The sequence below is a fragment of the Lagenorhynchus albirostris genome, chromosome 11 (genome assembly GCF_949774975.1).
Source record: "Lagenorhynchus albirostris chromosome 11, mLagAlb1.1, whole genome shotgun sequence".
Classification (NCBI taxonomy): domain Eukaryota; kingdom Metazoa; phylum Chordata; class Mammalia; order Artiodactyla; family Delphinidae; genus Lagenorhynchus; species Lagenorhynchus albirostris.
Window position 1 is genome coordinate 100,420,951 of NC_083105.1, and position 19,646 is coordinate 100,440,596.

The 19,646-nt window shown below is 51.8% G+C and overlaps 1 protein-coding gene across 2 annotated transcripts in view; it reads right to left on the reverse strand.

Moving 5' to 3' along the window:
• The window catches only part of PRMT8 (protein arginine methyltransferase 8), a 79,414-nt gene that overhangs the window by 34,463 nt on the left and 25,305 nt on the right, over positions 1-19,646 (reverse strand). For both annotated transcript variants that reach the window (XM_060165594.1, XM_060165595.1), the window contains exons 2-4: positions 12,398-12,583; positions 2,643-2,798; positions 513-576 (exon numbers count right to left, since the gene is read on the reverse strand). In XM_060165594.1, the coding sequence (XP_060021577.1) occupies positions 513-576; positions 2,643-2,798; positions 12,398-12,583 (406 nt within the window). The remainder of the gene's footprint in view (positions 1-512; positions 577-2,642; positions 2,799-12,397; positions 12,584-19,646) is intronic.

Sequence of the window (19,646 nt, forward strand, 5' to 3'; positions counted from 1 at the left end):
GGAAGGGAACGCACATATCTTTATACTCAGACTCCAGCTGCAAGAAGGTCCCGCTCCCGAGGGCAACCTACTCGCCAAGACAGCCCCATCGGCGGCAGGGGCTGTGGCGTGAGAGGACTGCATCTCTCCAAAGGAAGAGCCTGGGGTCTGGGGGGACGCCACTCGGTGGGTGTCAAGAGAGGTGGGGCTAGGGTTCGTGGAGCGAGAAGAGGTGGAGGAATGGTTGCCATTTTGCAAAACTCAACAGATGCCTACAGCTGGGGGCCAGGCAGAGGGCTAACCTCAGGCTGGGCTCACTGGAGGCTGCGCTGGGACAGACGTGCCCTTGGCCAACCAGGCAGGGAATGCGACCCTCGGAGCCCCGTGGGCACAGTCCTGCTAACAGGGCCTCAGCTGGCCTCCACGCTTCCAAGGCCAAGCGCTCTTATGTCAGTCTCTGCCACCCAGACAAGAAAGTACAAGTCCCCTCACCCCCTTCCATCCACGGGAAAGCACGCAGAGGTAAGTCTTACTGTTGTCCAAGTGGTTGGCCTTAATGATCTTCTCTGAATAGTCAGAAATACTGGAGCATTCAATCTAGAAAGGACACAGAGCAAAGGAGGAAGAATCACTGTATGTCCAGGGCCAGTGTAACAGACGGAGGGGCAGAGGTCTGGAGGGCTGAGGTGGCCTGCCCACGCTGCACGGCTACTTCGTGGCAGATGAAAACCTAACCCGCGGCCCTCCCGACTCACGGGCTCTTCCGCTGGTCTGCCTTTGCCCCACCATGGAGGGCCCAGTCTCTGAGCTGGGAGATCTGGGAGGGGCTGGCAGGCCTCACTCTCCTGGCACAGTCACTGCCCTCCCGGGAGAGGAGGTGGGAGGCAGAGACCCCCAGAGTGGCTGTGAGCCTCCCTGAGGTCATCCTCCCACCCCCAGCCCTCCCTGGTTAAACGGCACGGTCCAGGGCCTCAGGGCGTCTTAAGATCCTTCCCCACCCCACGGGCAGACGCCTGTTAACTCTCATCCCTTCCGCAGTCTCCACCTTTGAAAGAATTGGTTCTTTTGAATCTAGAAGTCTTTCCAGGCTCCCCAAATCTCCTAAGCAAAGGGCCAAGGTATCTGAGAAATTCGCTGACCATGCGCTGAGAGCAGGACCTTGTGCGAACAGCAGACCAAGCCCCAGCCTGGGGTTAGGAGGCCTGGGCCAGGCGGGGAGGCCAGGTTGCTGGAAACAGAGGGAGCCCCGCACCTGGAAGAGAAGGACGGGCCGCCCTGCCTAGCCTGGCTCAGCCCTGGGCTCCCGTCCCATTCCGGAGCTGAGCTGGGGCCTCAGAGACACCCTGGGAGGGAGGGTGGGTTACAGGGGGTGTACGTCCTGCCCTGAGGCTCTGTGAGCGCCTTGGGAGGGGAGTCGGTCCCTTGGCCAGAAGCCCCCATCCTGGAGGGGAGGCCCTGTGAAGGAAGAAAAGCTGGCCGGTGGGGAGGGACAGTACCGTGAAGGACTTGACCTTGGGCGTCCGGGCTGGACCCATACCCTCAACTCGCACCTCAGGTGAGTACATCATAGCTTTCCTGGTCAAGGCTACAACAGAGGTGTCTTGAGACAGGTCAGGGGTCCCAGAGACCCCCTCCAGCCAGGGCCCCGGTACCTTCCGGGTCAGGCACGGAGGAGGATGCTGTTCCTGCCGGGGCTTAGGGACAGGCACTGACGGGGGGGACACGGGGACTTGGAGGGCTCTAGTCAACCGGGAGCCAGGGGGGGTCTCAGGACAGGCTGCAGGATGACCGAGCTAACGAAGCCCACTGAAAGCTCCCCGCCAGCCTCTGCGCTGGGCTGTCCTGTGCACGGGCTGCGTGTTGTTTGACTGCAGTGTGCCTTGAATTTTGATCAAGATGAATTCCCATTTTCCAGCCCTAGACCCACTGCATTTTTCAAATGTCAGTCGGAAGCTCAGAGCTCTTCTTTTTCAGTTTCTTCCCAGCTCCGGAGCCTCCCAGCCCCCCCCCCCCGTCCTCAGGCTGTGTGCAGCTGCATTGTGGGAGCCTTCCCAGAAGGTCCACCACTACCACCTCTAGCTGGAGAGGCAACAGCGGCCAGAACAGCAGAATTAAATCTACCAACTTGCCTTTAAAGAACAGAGAGAGAAGACCGTCTTGTTACCACCTAGGGCCCCGACTATACTAATAAATACTGAGCACTTGACTTACGCCAGGTGCGTTTCTAAGCACTTGGCTTACGTATAAAAATCACTCACTCCTCACAGTCACCCTGTGGGCGAGGGACTGGAATTATGCCCATTTTACAGATGGGGAAACCGAGGTACAGAAGAGAAGTGAATTGTCCAGATCACACTTCTCGGGAGTGGAATAGTGGAGATTCCAACCACAGCTCACAGGTGTAGCCACCCTGCCCTGCCACCACAGCCCACAGTAGGGCTAAGGACTCTAAGGTAGTGATGACACCAAAATGGTTTCAGAAAAGTCAAAAGTCCCCCACAAATGTCAGCTACTCCGGGACAAGGCCAGGAGCAATGCCCAGGTGACAGGGAGCCCGGGAGCTTGCCCACCTCCTGAGAGCTATGTCTGACTTCCGTCTGGAGGGTGTGACCCCAGCAAGGAAGCGTCCCCGCAGAGGCCAGTGGAGGGAGTGGCATGCTCACCCCAAACACCTTCTTGGCCCCGGCTTTGGCAGCAAACATGGAGAGGATCCCAGTGCCGCTCCCCACGTCCAGTACGACCTTGTCCTTGAACACGTGCTTGTTGTGATACATGGAATTCCGGTAAGTGAGCGTCCGCACCTCGTCCTTCAGCATCTCCTGTATGGAAGGAAAGGTAGAGCTGATGTGTTCAGGGCACCTGGGCGCACACCTGTCAGGTCATGGGCCCAGGGCTGTCCCGACGAATTCCTCAGGGACCTCAGTTCTGTCACGGGGCAGAGCCACGGAAGAGGACAGCTGTGCCAGGGGCTCCCCACATCAGTACACACAACGTCCTAAAACTCTGCCCCTTACAAGGCGAAAGAGCGCCTTGTGCCATTAAAGGAGAAACTCACGTCCAGACCTGGGAAAGCTCCAACTTAACAAAAACCCAAAGAAAGGAGCAATACAAACACAGCATGAGAGATTTAAGTTAGACCTGAAGCAGAACTTTCTGCCATCGTGAGAGAATTGTCGTGAAACAGGTTATTAAAGGAGGCTGTATGTGTGTGTGTGTGTGTGTGTGTGTGTGTGTGTGTGTGTGTGTACTTTTTCTATTTGCTTGGTTTTTTTGTTTGTTTGTTTGTTTTGTTTTTTTGTGGTACGTGGGCCTCTCACTAGGTGGTGAACCCGAGGGGCTCCCAAACACGCGGCACCCACTCCACATCAGCCTCAATGCCGGGGCTGGCAGCGCCTGTTCTGGCAGCCAGAGAGGAGGTGCAAGAGGTTGGTAAGAGGGAGGCGACAGCCTGGGGCTGCATCCTGGCTCTGATGCTGCCTGGCTGTGTGGCTTCAGGCAGGTTACTTATCCTCTCTGTGCCTCCCTTAAGGGGACTGCAGTGTTCACTTCAGAGTGTCATTAAGAGCATCACAGGAGGGGACTTCCCTGTTGGCGCAGTGGTTAAGAATCCTCCTGCCAGTGCAGGGGACACAGGTTCGAGCCCTGGTCCGGGAAGATCCTACCTGCCGCGAAGTAACTAGGCCCGTGCGCCACAACTACTGAGCCTACGCTCTAGAGCCCGCGAGCCACAACTACTGAGCCCACTCGCCACAACTACTGAAGCCCGCGTGCTAGAGCCCATGCTCTGCAACAAGAAAAGCCACTGCGATGAGAAGCCCGTGCACCGCAACGAAGAGTAGCCCCCGCTCGCCGCAACTAGAGAAAGCCCGCACGTAGTAACGAAGACCCAATGCAGCCAAAAATAAATAAATAAATAAATAGATAGATATTTTTAAAAAGCTATAAATTTCCCTCTAAAGATTGCTTTGACTGCATTCCACAAATTCTCATATGTTGTATGTCTTAGTCACTTCAGTTGCTATAACAAATTACCATAGAGTGGGTGACTTAAACATGCATGTCTGGCAGTTCTGGAGAATGGGAAGCCCAAGGTCAAGCTGCCAGCAGATCCAGTGTCTGGTGAGGACTTACTTCCTGGTTTGCCTTCTCCTTGTATCCTCACATGATGGAGAGCAGAGCAAGGAAGCAAGGCCTCTTATAAGGGCATTAATGCCATTCACAAAGGCTCCACCCTCATGACCTAATTACCTCCCCAAAGCCTCACCTTCTAACACCATCACATGGGGAGTTAGGATTTCAACACATGAGTCTTGGCACGGGGGTGGGGGGAGGGGCACGCAAACATCAGATCCATAGCGCTGTGCTTTCACTATCATTCAGTTGAGGATATTTTCTAATTTCTCTTGTGATTTCTGACCCTGTTCTCAGTTGTTGCCTAATTTCCAAATATTTGGAGATTTTCTAGGTAATTTACTGTTTACTGGTTTCTAAATTAATTCCATTATGACCAAAAAAGCATACTCTAATGATTTCAGTCTTTTGAAACTTAATTGAGATGTGTTCATGGGCCAGCATACGATCTATCTTAGTGAATGTTCCCATGTGCACTTAAAAAGAAAATGTACATTCTGTACTCTGGGGATGCAATGTTGTATAAATGCCTACTACGCTGGGTTGTTTGATGGCGTTGTTCAGATTTTCTACATCCTTACTGTTTATTGTGTGTGTATCTGTTCTATCAATCACCAGGAGAGAAGTGTTCAAAAATCTTCAACAGTGGGATGTATTTTTCTCCCTCTAGCTCTGGAGATGTTGCTTCATGTTTTTGAAGCTCTGTGCACACATGTGTGATGGCTTTGTAATCAGTCACCTTACCAGGTAGAGCTATATTTCCCAGAATTGTCTTTCTACTATGTCTCTAGTCAAGGTGGTTCATGAGGGAGATTCCCACGAGATTCAGAAGATACCAAGGAAGCAGGAAGCATTCTGTAGTTCACGTTTGTCACTGCTGATGGGTTGGTCCACCTTGTTGGCACGAAGCAGCAGCTGGGCTTACAATTGCTCTACCCTTGCCTTCAGCCTCTCTGACTCCTGAGCCAGGTGTGTGTGTGTGTTTAGCTCCAAGGTGAAACACTCCAGCCTCTATAGGATATGCTCCCCACCAAGGTCAAAGGCAATAGAATGGATGTGTGTTTCAGCCCGTCCTCATAGGGTTCAAGCTTGTGCTTATGAGTTGTAGCTACTCCTGATCTCCCCTTAGTTTGCATTCATAGTCCTTTCCTGGTTACCTACCCTGTAACCTACCTACTTCAAGCATCAGCGTCAGACATGGAGACAACCACCTTACACAACTGCATGAGCCAATTCCCTGCAATCCTGAACTGAACTTATACATATGCTTCCATGGTTGAGCCCCGACCGATACAAAATTTCATACCAAGAATAGCTCCTATGGAGCAGAATCGAAGAATGGGTTCTCTGAATTGGTTCTGAGTTGTCTGGAATTGGTTTTCTGATCTGATTAGATTTAAAGGCACTAAGAAGTCTATTGCCATTGGTGAAGAGGGCACTGGTGAAATGGCAAAAGAGTTACTCAAGTTTTAGCCTTAGACACTGGTGACAGAGTTCCTACAGAAGGTAAGACTCCGGATGACCAAGTATTTGCCACCTTAGAACATTTTAGTCTAAGTAAGGAATGTAATGGGGTGGATTTGTTGGTTGGTTATTGCTAATTGTGCTAGAAAACTTAGAAAAAGAAAATGATGAGCTCAGGGATTTAAATTCCCAGCTCAAGGTCTTCATATAGCACCTGAAAACTTCTATGACTTCTGGGGAAAAAAAGAAAAGAAAAGGAAGAAAATAAAAGAAAGGAACAAAAACCTTATTTTCTTGCAGGGTCAAGATTTCTGAAAACCAAAGCCAAAGTCTAATCCTGCCTGAATTACAGCACAAATTGAATTCCCATCCTTGCAAGGCCTCTTTTGTTAAAGTTGAGTCATCTGTTGGGAAAGAATAGGGTCCTGAAAATTGGAATAGGAACATACAGGCAGATTCTGATGAAGCTGGGACCTCAAGTCCCTAAATTACCGTATTCTCTGCCAGTAAAAACACCTTCTACCCCTGCCCAAGAAAGTTCATTTTCCTTTTCCTGAAGAGTCGTACTGGTGTCCTTTGAGGTAGTTGCTAGCCAGGTAATGTTAATACTCCTCAGGACCCATCCCCAAAAACCCTATAACTGGATTTGACTCCACGCAGACCCCAAAGAACAAGGCACAAAGAGTGACCCATGAGGAGGTGTGATACACACCAAAAGAACTGCATGATACTTCTAACAGATAGATTAAAATATAGGGAATAGATGTGGGGATGTATAGTAAGGGTGAGGGATCAAGATGGAGGGAACATAAAGTTGGATTGAGCCAAGTCTATTGACATAGGTCCACTAAGCAAAGATTGTGGATTCACTGTTTTACCTCCAGGGTCTTGGAATGCCTCTAACAGTTGGCATGGTTGATTGACTGAAACATGGACCAAAAGTTAGTCTACACTAAATGAAGTGGAAACGCCAGAACTTCCTTGATCTGCTGAAGAGGAAGGCATCCAAAGACTTCAGGAGACTGGAATGTTAAAATCCATCTGTCACATGAGACTCGCTCAGCAACGCCAGAGAACAGACCTCTCACCGCAGCTGTGAGGAAGAAGTGTATGAGGGAAGTCCAGTAGCCTTGAAGAGCTCTGTGTGCCCTTCTCTATAGATCAGAGATTACACTGGGAACTGAGATTCCTAGTTGCCACGGGAACAATATCCAGCTAGGATCTTGGGGTATCGGGGACCAAATTGTAGTGTGTAATCGCCAAAGATGAGGTGGGCATGGCTACTGCAAAGGAGAGGAGAGCCAAAGCAGTATTCAGGGCAGTCGGGCTCACCAAGACCTACGGTGCTGGCCAGTTCATTAAAGTACCTCTGGAAAACAACCAGTGGAAAACACACTAAATTCTTACTTGATCTGTTTAAGCAGAAGAGTTATAGGTCTCATGAATGGAAGTCAGGCTTGAATCACCAAAACAGGGAGTCATGGCCCCTCGGTGGATTCCCAGACCTGAGCCAATTTATAGATGTAGGAGCCCTTAAAGGAAGGGGAGGCCATGTCACATGAGGAGAAACCCTGTTATGTTGACAAAAATGTGTACTGTTAATCTTTCTCCAAGTCTTCCCCAAGATGACCTGCAGGCATTTACCAGCATGTGTGCATTGGAGAAAGGAAAATAAACAGGTTTTTGAGGATAGTTGGACACTGGCTCTGAACTATTGGAACACTAGCTCCATGAGACCCATTAATCCAGGGGACTAATTCCAGGAAACCCACATCCACATCCAATTTGCCGATCTGGCCTGTGCAGAAGAGAGATGGAGCTTGGAGGATGGCTACGGATCATCGTAAACGTGATCAGGTGCTGACCACAACCGCAGAGGCTGTTTCAGATGTGGACTCATTGTTTGAGCAAATCAATCCAGAGAGTTGCTGGGGTCTTGTTTGTTTGTTTTGTCAATTTTAGACATTTATCCTCTGTATTTCTTCAAACATTTTTTTCTGTCCCATTCTTTCTCTTCTCCTCTGGAATTCCAATTACTCACATGTTTTACCACTTAATTCTGTCCCCAAAGTCACTGAGGCTCTGTTCACTTGTCAATATTTTTCTCTCTATTCTTCAGTTTCAATGATTTCTCTTTCCCTGTCCTCGTGGTCATAGATATTTTCTTCTACGTATCCTATCTGTTATTAATCCCATCCAGCGACTATTTGGTTTAGCTATTGCATTTTTCAGTTGTAGGACTTCAATTTCACCTATTATATCCATCTCCTCCTAGAAATTTTTTTAAATCGTATTTATTATAGTTATTTACAAATCTTTATTTAATCATTCCAACACCTGGGCTGTCTATAGATCTGTTTCTATTGACTGATTTTTCCCTTGACTATGAACCAAATTCTCTTGTTTCTTCACAGGTCTTATCATTTTTATTTTATGCCATAGATGGTGTCCAAGGATCAATAGTGGTGAAGTCAGTCTGTTGTTGTTCTTTTTCCAGGAGGGAATAGCCTTTCTTTCGTTAGGCAGCTAGAATGATGGGCTGGTCAGTTCAATCCAATCAGGGTCTGAGCAGGTTTAGGAGTTGAGTAGGTTGGGATGCGGGACTTTAATTCCTGTATCAGGGCCTGGGGCCCCACAGGGGCTAAAGACATTTGTGTTTGCTTTTCAGCCCAGCACTACCTCCTGTGTTGCCCCAAGGCTTATGTCTTTGGTCATATTAGAAACTGAATAAGGTGAGGGTTTGGTTAAATTGAGTTCATGTCTGACTCTTAACTACTTCGAAAGTGAGCTCAAGCGTCTCCCTGAAGAAGCTCTCTGGAACCAAACACTGCAAGACTGCTTGACATCAAAAGGACAAGGCCTCGGAACTGTGAGACCACAAGACTGCAAGACGGTATCCCTAGAACCAGGCACAGGGCACGGTGTGAAATTGGTGCTCTGTAACGACAGAGCCCAACTCCTGCACACGAATCATAGCTCCGAAGTTTTGGAGCTCTCCGGCCAGCCCAGAACATCATTTAGCATTGTGTCTCAATCTCTTCATCTGGAGAATGGGGTAAAAAGAGAAGCTATTTCATAGGGCTGTTGTCATGACTAAATAGGTAGAGTTAGTGTTACAAAAGTGCTACCTCTTGTTCTTTGTGAAAACTGTGACCTTTTCATCTCTGTGAAGAAATTGTTGAGGGTGAGTAAGGAACGGAGGCAGAATAATGACAAAGGCTCAGAAATCTCTCAATCATACTCGTCGTTCAAAGTTCTCACTGCCTTTCCTGATGGAATTAGGTTGGCCCAGTATCTCTGCAGGTCCTGTTGCTGCTAAAAGGGATCCCCCCAAAGGGCCCCCTTTAATTCATTATCTTTCATCACTTCTTCGGCCCCCCTTTCCCTTCTTTAAGGCTCCAGCCCACAGGAGTTCATTCCGAAGGCACAAGTTCTGGGGGCGGGGGAGAAGTTGTGGCTTAGCAAGGCTTCCCCTACTCACCCCGTTCAAAGAAACAGTCTCTCCCCACCCTTCCTGCACCCCTGCTTTAATCACCCCTGAAGGAGAATAGCCCAAAGACGTCTCCAGACATTCAGCCAGGAGCATGCCACTCTTTAGTGACAACAATTCCCACCCCCAGCTGTGGGTGACTTTATCTGCTGCCCACTGAACACATGGCAGCACATTGACTAATTGCTGGGAAATGAGGCCCTGAAGAATCTATTTCCAAAAACCCTGCAGTAAGATTGTGAAAAGAAGATAGCTGGCCAGGAGTGGGCTCAGCGCCCAGGGCTGGGGGGCTGGGAACAGGGCCCCACTGGGGCGGATTCTTCTGGCAGTTGAGGCCCCATGCCCAAGGCTGACCGTTCAAGATGCCGAGAATTCAGAGCTAGGATCTCAGAGGCCATGGGGCTGGGCCGCTCCCCTCTGTGCACAAGGACACATCTGTCATATCTGCTCCTGTCCACGACTCCTTTCTTTTCACAGAGGCCCTGGTCCGGAATGCACAGGCCCCTGACCTCCAGAGGCTGAGCATGGAGTCATCTCAGGAGAGGCCATGGGATGCAAGAAGAAAAGCGTCCAGAAGCACCTCCTGCTGTGCTCTCCAGCTCCCTGCACTGTCCTCCTGCCACTCGGCACTTCTTGTTTGCATTTATAGACTAAACCACCCCTATCCAGCCTGCACCATGTTTCCCAAACACTCACTGATCACCGTTAATCAGCGAGCTGGCAGTGCCACTGCCCGCCCGTGTGAGCATCTTGTTAATGACGGGAAAAGGCTGCCAAAGGGCCAGCTCGGCTCCGGATGGGACGGCGAGACGTGGGTCTTGTCCAGACTGCGGAAGCAAAGGCATCGCCACGAGCCGTCTGGCACGGAAAGGAGATCCCTTGTGTTTGACAACGAGAAATGAACAGGCCCTGTCTGCAGAGAACGACGGTAGGAGGCCATCTACTTGCCCTCACCTCCTTTTACAGCAGATGATCGTGGAGCCCAAACAGGCCGGAGGGGAAGCTCAGGGATGAAGGGAGGCCAGCTAGCTGCCCCAGCGTTAAAGACCTATGCATTTCCCCAGGAGCCAGGATCTAGGCCTGGCCCCCAGCAGCAGCAAGAAGGATTTAAGCTGGGTGATCAGAAGTACTTCCCAGTGCGAAGGGCTGCTAAAACTATTCTCGGACAGGTTACTAGGGAGAGAAATGAGATGGTGACCTGAAGATCCTTTACTCCAAGTTCATTAGCTCAGTCTGCACTGTTTGTGGATGTGCAGGAACAGGTCTGATTTTTCTAGCAATGCATGAAATGGAGGGAGCCTGGTACATACTATATGTATCTGTTGACCCTGGGTATCTTCTCCCAGTGGAGACCAGACCCTCCGGATGCCCGGCCTTCGTGAGGACCAGGCAGTGCCTGAGTGATGAGATGAGCTACTGTTTCATCAAACCCAGACAAACCAGACAGTGTGCGGAGCGCCGGGGAGCCCCGTCCTGAAGGAATCATAGAGATGTAACAGCACCGGAGGGCACGTCCTAGGTGCCTACGTGTGCTGCAGAGAGGGGTGGGAGGAATCAATGGGAGGGGGCTCTGCGGGACTGGGGCCTGAAGACGGGAGGGCGGGTGGGAGGGGCACACTGCCTTCGGCTGGTCCCTAATGGGGGTCCAGGCAGGCCCAAGGGGGGCATTTTAGGATCCCTGGAACTGCTCTCTTCCCAGCAATCTGCTCTGAGACAGGTGCCCAAGGACACAGGACTGTCCTTTAATTAGAGGCAGGGTCTTGAGGAGGGAAGCTCTTGAAAGCACCCTTCCTCCCTCCCAGACCTTCTCACCTCTCAGGCCTAGGACTGGGCTCCGTGCACCATCGCAACCCCACCCCGGTGGAAGCCACCGGAAGCTGCAGCCTCAGCTGCACAGGCCCCCCTGGGCCAGGCCCCCAGAACTAAACACAGGGCCCAGCCCCGCCCCTGCAGGCCCCAGGCCTAATTAATGCTCCGACGGGGAGAGCAGTCCTCAGGGGCCAAACCCCTCCACCCTCTACCTCCATGGGAAATTGCAAAAGGACCAGCAGGAACAAAGCCAAAGTTTCCAGAAAGAAAGAAAGGCTGTATGGCCTGGAAATTAGGAGATGAAGCCCCGGGTCCCCCAAACGTGAAGGTTTCATTTCTGGCTCTGCGTGTATCAGCTCGTGACCTTGCACGGAAAGGAACCAGCAAAGATGAATGAAGGTTGATAAGATTCGTAAGGTCTTATATCCTCATCTGTGAAATGGGGACAAATAATAATACCAACCTCACAGGGTTGACCTCAGGAATCAATGAGCCAGTGACATAAAATGCTGGGAGCAATACCCAGCGTGGAGCAGGCACTCCAAAACTCGTTGCCTGTTACTTAGTAAACACACTTCTGGCAATGCCGCATCACCGTTTGGATACAGGAAGGGTTTACAGAAGCATCTAATTGAAAGGGGAGCTTTGGGACTTGTTTTCAAAAAGCATTTGCATAGCGAGCAAGCTTTCGTTCCTTTCTCGATGTCTTCACACTGAGGGGATGGCAGAAGTACCTTCTTCATAGAGCTCTTGGGAAATCAGTGAAACGACACATATAATGTACTCAGAAGAGGGGCCAGCCCTGAGCATGCACTCGGCTCGTGTCAGCTGTTTATTTGGGGTGAGGAAGTGCTGGAGATGGTGGGGAGGGAGGTAAAAATACTGTTGTGGCCCCCACTGCAGCCAGGAAGCCTCTAGTCGGGTAGCTCTGTTCTGTTCTCCAGCTAACATCAATCTTCCCTGCTATGGAAGAAGACAGCATTGAGACATAAGAATTTCCTGAGAATCAATCAGGGTGTCAGACAGAGCCAGGTTTCCAAGGAAGCCTGCTGACTCTTCCCTGGAAGTGCTCATTGGTCCAGGATGAACCTGAGGGCTCGTGCCTGACTGAGGACTGGACATGATGATGCCAGAAGGTCATTGTGGCCTTGGGACGCTAGCTGCAAAGCACCCGAGCTTCTGTAGCAAAGGACCAAGGACGTCCGGTCCTCCCGGACCTCCCAGGCTCAGGGTCAGGAAGAGGTGAGGGTGCTAGCCCTTAAAACAAGGACCACGGAAGCACCCCTGGCTCTCAGCTGAGGGACACCCAAACACGTGCTTTCACGTGCTCACCTGCTCCAAGCCTGGCCCTGACCCCCCGCCTGTGGGGCCCCCGGGATGGAGACAGGGCCAGGGCCCTCGAGCGACGGGGAGAACTCCCTTCATGACAGCAGAGAGCTGCACACATGGTGCTGTCCAAGGAGACGGGGCGGCCACAGCGGAACTGGGGTTGCCTCGCTCGGCCACCAACACCGGATGCTGTACCTCATGGATCCCAAAGTGGGCGTAGGAGTCGAAGTAATAGTCCCTCGAGGTCATCTCCTCCGGGTTCAGCAGCTTGGACATCTTGCCCCGTCCCGGGCAGCTGGGCTGAGTGGACACATGGTGGACACACTGCACAGGCTTGGCTGGGACGACGGGCTGCGGGGGCTGCGAGGGTGGGCTGCTCACCTGCGGGGAAGAGAAGGGGCAGGTGTGAACAGCACCCATGAGGTCCTGCCCTCTGAGACTCTACCCTCCCTCCTTCCCCCTCCCGCCCCACCCCAAGCCGGCTCCAATCAGCCCCAGCAGCCCCAGCGAAGGGGCAATGGTGTCCCCAGGCTGTTGGCTGTGCTGTGTGGGATGGTGGTGTGCTACCCAGGAGCCCAACCAACCTGAATTTAACCCAGTTCCATCTCCTACTAGTGGGTGACCTGAGCAGATCTGGGCCTCAGTTGGCCTATCTGTTAAATGGGGACAATAATACCATCTCTTAGAGGCGAATAAAGGGAAAGATGTAATGGCATCACACAGCATCCCAGAGCAGAGTGGCTGGAGTACGGATTCCAGAGCCAGCCCCCCGAAACGTGAATCCCAGCCCCGCCACTCGCAGCTACACAACCTTGGACAGAGTTATTCACCTCTTGGTGCCTCAGTTTCCCCAACTCTAAAACGGGAATAAAATGGTCCACACGTCCTAGAGTCATCCTGAGGATAAGACAAGTTGGTGTCTGGAAAGTGCTCAGAAAAGGGCCCAGCGCATCGTGAGTCTGAGTTCTTAAAATGAGTCCCACCTGCGTCCTTAGGCAGCTCGAGCCCCTGGACTTCTCTCCACCCCGCAAGCAGCACCTGGCCCCCAAAATGCAGGTCTCTTAGGTTCTGGTTTCTCACACCTGTTGTCTTGCCGCTCCACCACCCCCAGTTTCTGATTCACAGTTTTACTCTGAACATCAGCAGAAGTTTCCTCTGAAATGCAAGCGCCCACATTGACAGCCAGCCTCCTGCCAGTGCACTGCCCTTTCCTGGGTTCCCCGACCCTGACAGTCAACTCAGCTCCACACACCACAGCTGCTGCCCGGCACTGACCAGCGCTTCCTCCTCCACGGGCTAACGGGAGGACAGAGGAGGAGATGGACGCCCAGAGGCTCAGAGTTCACTGCAGAAGCATTGTTCTGCAGGGAGAAGAAACATCTTTCCCTGAAGTGTAGGAAATCCAGATGTGCACGGCACAGCAAAGGCCTCAAAAGGGGCAGAATTCTGAAAAATCTATTTTCAGTGATGAGTTAATATTTGTGAAGAGTTTAGAACAGTTTCTGGCATAGAGTAAGTGCTCTGTTATTGTTATTCTCATTAGTAGTAGCAGCAGTACTCAGGGTACATTAACATCTCCCTATTCTCTGCCTCAGTTTTCTCATCTGTAAGCTGTGTCAATGCAGACTTACTATCTCCTTTCTAGCAAGGGAAACGGGGAGGTCCTAGAGCAAGATCAAGAAATCCGAGTCCATCCCCTCCATCATGCCCAGAGTCCCAGGCTGGAGGGGAGCAAGCTGGGGAGGGTGGGGTGATGGTCCTGTTTTCCTGGTGTATCTAGGCTACAGCCTCTGGGAAATAGGCAGACTTCCCAGTTTAGCAACATCAGGTTTCCGGTCGGCACGATCCCGGGCTGTCTGGCAGCAGAGGCAACGGGCTGCCTCATTAGGATGCAGCAGGTGTGCCCACCCTCCACTTGGGATGTTGGTCACGGTCTCCAGGAGGCTAAAAATAGACCGTCAATTGCACACTCCCGTGCTGGCTGCCGTCACCTCTAAAGCTGGAGGAGGCTCCATGCCTGAAGCTCACCCCAATCACGGCTCCATTTAAATACATTAAGGAGAGAGAAAGGCCCGGCTGGACCAGGCTCTTGCACGGTCAAGGTCACAGGGGCCTCCTGCACCCCTGAGCTCCACTCCACCCTGAGCTCAAGGTCCCTTTCATGGGGTCCCCTGAGATTCTTTCGACGGTGCCAACTTACGAAGTGCCCACCACACACCACGCATCACGCGTCACGCGTGGCATCACGAGGCAAAGATGGATGGATTCAGGGGCCGTTCACCTCAATAACCACCGGTCACGGGGACAAAGAGGGGACTGTGAACCAGGCCCTGGGGCCGGAGGCTGTCAGCCCAGTTCGGCCTCCTGCAGAGGGGGACGTGCGCTCTGCCCAGCGGCTAACAGGGTGCCCTGTCGCAGGAGGCTGGGCCTGGGGTGGGGAGCAGCGGTGGAGTATGGTCCCCAGGCATCACCACCTGGGCTGGTGCTCCTTATTCCACAAATGCCCACTGAACGTCGGCGGCCGTGAGTGCTGTATGGTCCCGTGGAAGAAACAGACGTGCGGGAACCGCGCCCTCAAAGGACGCTGTCTGGTGGAAGCGGAAGACCCCGAGTCTCCACTGGATGACGGAGAAAGATCTGTTTTACGAGAGAAGGTCAAGCAGGTTGCTCTGGGGGTTCAAAGGAGAGAGAAGTCACTTCAGTGAGAGAGTCAGAGAGGCCCGGGATTGCTGGGAGCTTTCTCCACAGATTGTGGTGGGGGCGACTGTGGGAGGGAGCTCTTGGAGGGTGTGGCTTCCGCAACCAGGAGAAGTGTGGAACAGCAGTGAGTGTTCCTGGGGAGCGCGGCCCAGATAGTGGGAGATGGGGCTGTCAGAGATTACAGCCAGGCTAAGAGGTTGTATTGATTTATTTATTTATTTTACTTATTTATTTTATTTATTTATTTTTTTTGCGGTACGCGGGCCTCTCACTGCGGTGGCCTCTCCCGATGCGGAGCACAGGCTCCGGACGCGCAGGCTCAGCGGCCATGGCTCACGGGCCCAGCCGCTCCGCGGCACGTGGGATCCTCCCGGACTGGGGCGCGAACTCGCGTCCCCTGCATCGGCAGGCGGACTCCCAACCATTGCGCCACCAGGGAAGCCCCGAGGTTGTATTTAAATACGAGACGACGGGGAGCTGTTGGCAGTTTGTAACCAGGGAGTTCTAGGCTTGAGCTCTAGTTGGGGAAAATTGATGCGCTGGTAGCCTGCAGGAGGGGCAAGGGGGAAGGAAGAGGGGGGCACTCGGGCTGGGGAGGCAAGGTATGACCTCTGAGGCCTCTGGTTCCAAAGTCCAGTCAAGAGATAACGAGCCACTGTGGTGTCAGAAGGGCTGCCTGCAAGAGAACTAGCAGAAATAGACCCACAGGAGTTGGCAACTGGCGGAACGGAGGGGAGAAGAGAGAAGCTGGAATCAGAGATGACTTCAACATTTCAAGCCTGGGTGGCTAGGAAAGTGGTGGTGACATTAACAGGAATGAGTGAGTCAGCAGGAAGAGCCATGTGGGGCGGGGGGAAATAATGAACTTCGGTTTGGCTCTGAGAAGTTGGACGTGTCATTGCATCATATAAGGAAAGATGTCTGGCCGGCAGGCAGTGATGCCGTCCCAGCCGGTAAATACCATAAACACAGCCGAAAGGTCAACGGTAAAGTGAGAAGCACATCTCTAACATACATGGCAGACACAGGTTAATAACCTTAATATGGAGAGAGCCCTGACAAGCCAGTCCAATTTGACACTGGACAGAGGATCTTACAGTCAATTCACATGAGGCTAAACGCAAACGGCAAATTAACGAGCTGCGAATATATTAACCTCTCTAGAAATCGGGTAACTTCAAATGAACACAGAAAGTTATAACTTTTAAATATCAAATAAGCTCAAACCTCCCCCTTCCAAAAAGACTAAAATTGCATTTGTAATGGTTGCAGAAAAGTAGGTGCTGACATATACCTTTAGCGAGACTTCTGGGAAACTAGTTTGACAAAATGCACTGAAAAGCACAAATCCTTTAATCCAGCCATTCCATTTTTGGGAATTTATCCTAAAGAAAGGATCGTGGATAATCTTGAGCACGTAGCTGTACGAATTTTGTGACGACACTATTCGTCATGGCAGAAAATAAAGAGTCAACCTGGGGGTTCCATGAAACAGAACCGATTGTACAAACTACGGGGCGTCCACACTGGAGGCTACACAGCCACTTCAAATGTCGCAGAAGAGTGTTTAATGACAGAAACGTGATCGTGACAAACCGTGGGTTGAGGAGAACCAGTGGGAGATGAGTACACAGTGTGATCGCATTTTTAGAATTAAAACATTTTCATGCCTGTGACTGAGGAGGGGAAGGCACTGGGATGGGCCGCAGTTGTCACGGTGCTTGTTCACGGGGCTGTGAACAGTGCACACTTTCCTTCCTTGTGCTTGTTATATACATATTTTTAAATGTATGCCACTAACAAGTACTACATTTGTAAACAGCCAAAAGTAGAAATTTGGAAATGTGATCCCAGACCTCGGACGGGAAACTGAGGCTGGCTCTCTGGATTTGGAAACCATCTGCAGAGCGGAGCTGAGGGGTTCACTTGGGAGAGACCCCCAGAGAGGGGGTAGAGGGAGTGAGGATGGGGCAGGGAGAGAAGCAGGAAGCATCCTTCTCTGAGGACCTTGGAGGTACCAGGGGACCTGGGGGGAGAGGCTTGGGAGGACGTGTCCTCATGCCTCCAGTTCTGTGACTGCCCCTCCCCTGAAGATGTGTGACCCAGGCGTTGTACTCCAGTGACCAGACGAGGGCACTAAAACAAAGCCAACCTTTGTCTAGCCTCATGTGTCCGGAGGACGCTGTGTTCAGGAAGTTGTGCAGTCACCTCTAAAGCTGGAGGAGGCTCTGTGCGTGAAGCTCACCCCAATCTTGACTCCATTTAAATACATTAAAGATAGAAAAAGTCCCAGCTGGACCAGGCTGTTGCACGGTCAAGGTCACAGGGGCCTCCTGCACCTCTGAGCTCCATTCAGCTCTGAGTCCAAGGTCCCTTCCACGGGGTCCCCTGAGACTCTTTGTCTGGTTCTGGTAACATATCCACATGGTTGTCTCCAGCCTTGGCCTGCCCTGTCCTGCTCTCCCCCTTCCTCCCCAGGGCCCAAGCCTCAGGGCGCTGCTCTGGTGGAAAACCTCCTGCTGCTGTCTGCCCCCCAATCCGCTCAGGGTCACCTTCCACTGAGAGGATTTGTGACTTTGTCTTCTATTCTTAGTACCAACTGCTGATCAGGACTCTTCAGATGCTGTGTCCTGCCCCCAGGCCTGGCCTTTCCCAGGGCATCTTCAGCACAGTGTTTCTCCCCAGTACTTCACCTGCGATTTCCCCGGTCCACCCCATCCCACTGCAGCAAACAGGCCCCAAGCTCCTAAATGCTGAGATAAGATAAAAGGCTATGGAAACACCAAAGCTGGAGACGGGAGGATGGCTCCCTGCCAAAGAGGCGTCCAGCTGGTCCTCAAAGGGTGGGTGGGGTTTCCATGGGCAGGGCTGGGGATTCAGGGACAGAATTTTTTTACCTAACCCCACTTGCACGTAAAAATGAGGGTAGATGATGATGATGATGATGATGATGATATGATGATGATGGTGGTGATGGTGATGATGGTGATGATGATGATGATGGTGATGGTGGTAAAGATGATGATGATGGTGGTGATGGTGATGATGGTGGTGATGATGATGGTGGTGATGATAAAGATGATGATGATGGTGGTGGTGATGATGGTGGTGATGATAAAGATGATGATGGTGGTGGTGGTGATGATGGTGATGATGATGATGATGGTGATGGTGGTAAAGATGATGATGGTGGTGGTGATGATGATGGTGATCATTATGGTGATGATAAAGATGATGATGATAGTGATGATGATGATGGTGGTGATGACGATGGTGATGATAAAGATGATGATGATGATGATGGTGATGATGATGATGGTGATGATGATGATGGTGATGATGGTGATGGTGATGATGGTGATGATGATGATGATGGTGGTGATGGTGATGATGATGGTGGTGGTGATGATGATGATGGTGATGATGATGATGGTGATGATGGTGATGATGATGGTGGTGATGGTGATGATGATGGTGGTGGTGATGATGATGGTGATGATGGTGATGATGATGATGGTGATGATAAAGATGATGATGGTGATGATGATGATAGTGATGATGATGATGGTGATGATGGTGATGATGATGGTGATGATGATGATGGTGATGATGATGATGATGGTGGTGATGATGATGGTGATGATGGTGATGATGATGATGATGGTGATGATGATGATGATGGTGGTGATGGTGATGATGGTGGTGGTGGTGATGATGATGATGGTGATGATGGTAAAGATGATGGTGATGATGGTGATGGTGATGGTGATGATTCCTAACAGTGACTGAGGGCCCGCTGAGTGCCAGGCACTGTGCTAAACACCTCACAAATATTATCTCATAAAAGCCTAATAATAAGTGAGGTACTGAAATTTACAGGTGGAGAAACTGAAGCTCAAAAATTCAGTCAGTTGCTAAGCCCAGAGCTAGCAAGTAACAGAGCCAAGACACGAACCATTTATTATCTGGCAGCAAAGCTGTGCTCTTGAGCCTGACACCGTGGCTGGACCAGTTCAGTCCCACCAAGCCTGACAGCTTCTGCTGGGAGCCAGGCCCTGTGCTCAGAAGTGGGTGGCAAAGCAAGGCCAGGCAGGAAGCCCAGCCCCGGGAGGGGAGAATGAAGGCCAAAGGCAATGTGGACAATGCCTCAGTGGAGGTTGGCACAGGTAGGCACCTCGCCAAGGTGACTGAGTTCCAAGGGGAGCAGACAGTGGGCTCCAGTCTGTAGGAGAAGCTGAGGTCCACGTGAGGAAGGGAAGGTGTCTGGGGTCACGTGGGCAAATCTAGAACTGGGACCTCTAAGAAAATAGGGGAGGGGATGGGGGGAGGAAGGAGAGGCTTTGAGGGGGGAGAGGAGTGCGGGAGACCCGAGGGGAAGGCAGACGGCCGGGGGCGGAGAGCAGCCAGCGCCTTCTGCACCAGGCAGCCGAAGCCACCCCAAGCCCATTGGGCTATAAATGGCAGTCCCTGGCACCGGCCCAAGCTGTACAGATGATTTTCCTGAGAACAAAAGGCGCCCCTGAAGGAGCCGAATCCTGCTCCGTCTCCAAATGTCAAGACAGCTTTCGCTAACCTGAGTCTGTCCTCAGCATCGGCCTGCCATGCTGAGGTCCCACAGAGGGACAGAAAGGAGCCTGCAGGGGGTAGCGGGGGCCGCAGCGGGAGCAGAGGAGGGCGTGGGAGCAGGGGGGCTCCCGGCCCGGGTCTCACTGCATGTACCTTCCCAGCTGTCTTCACCGTCTCC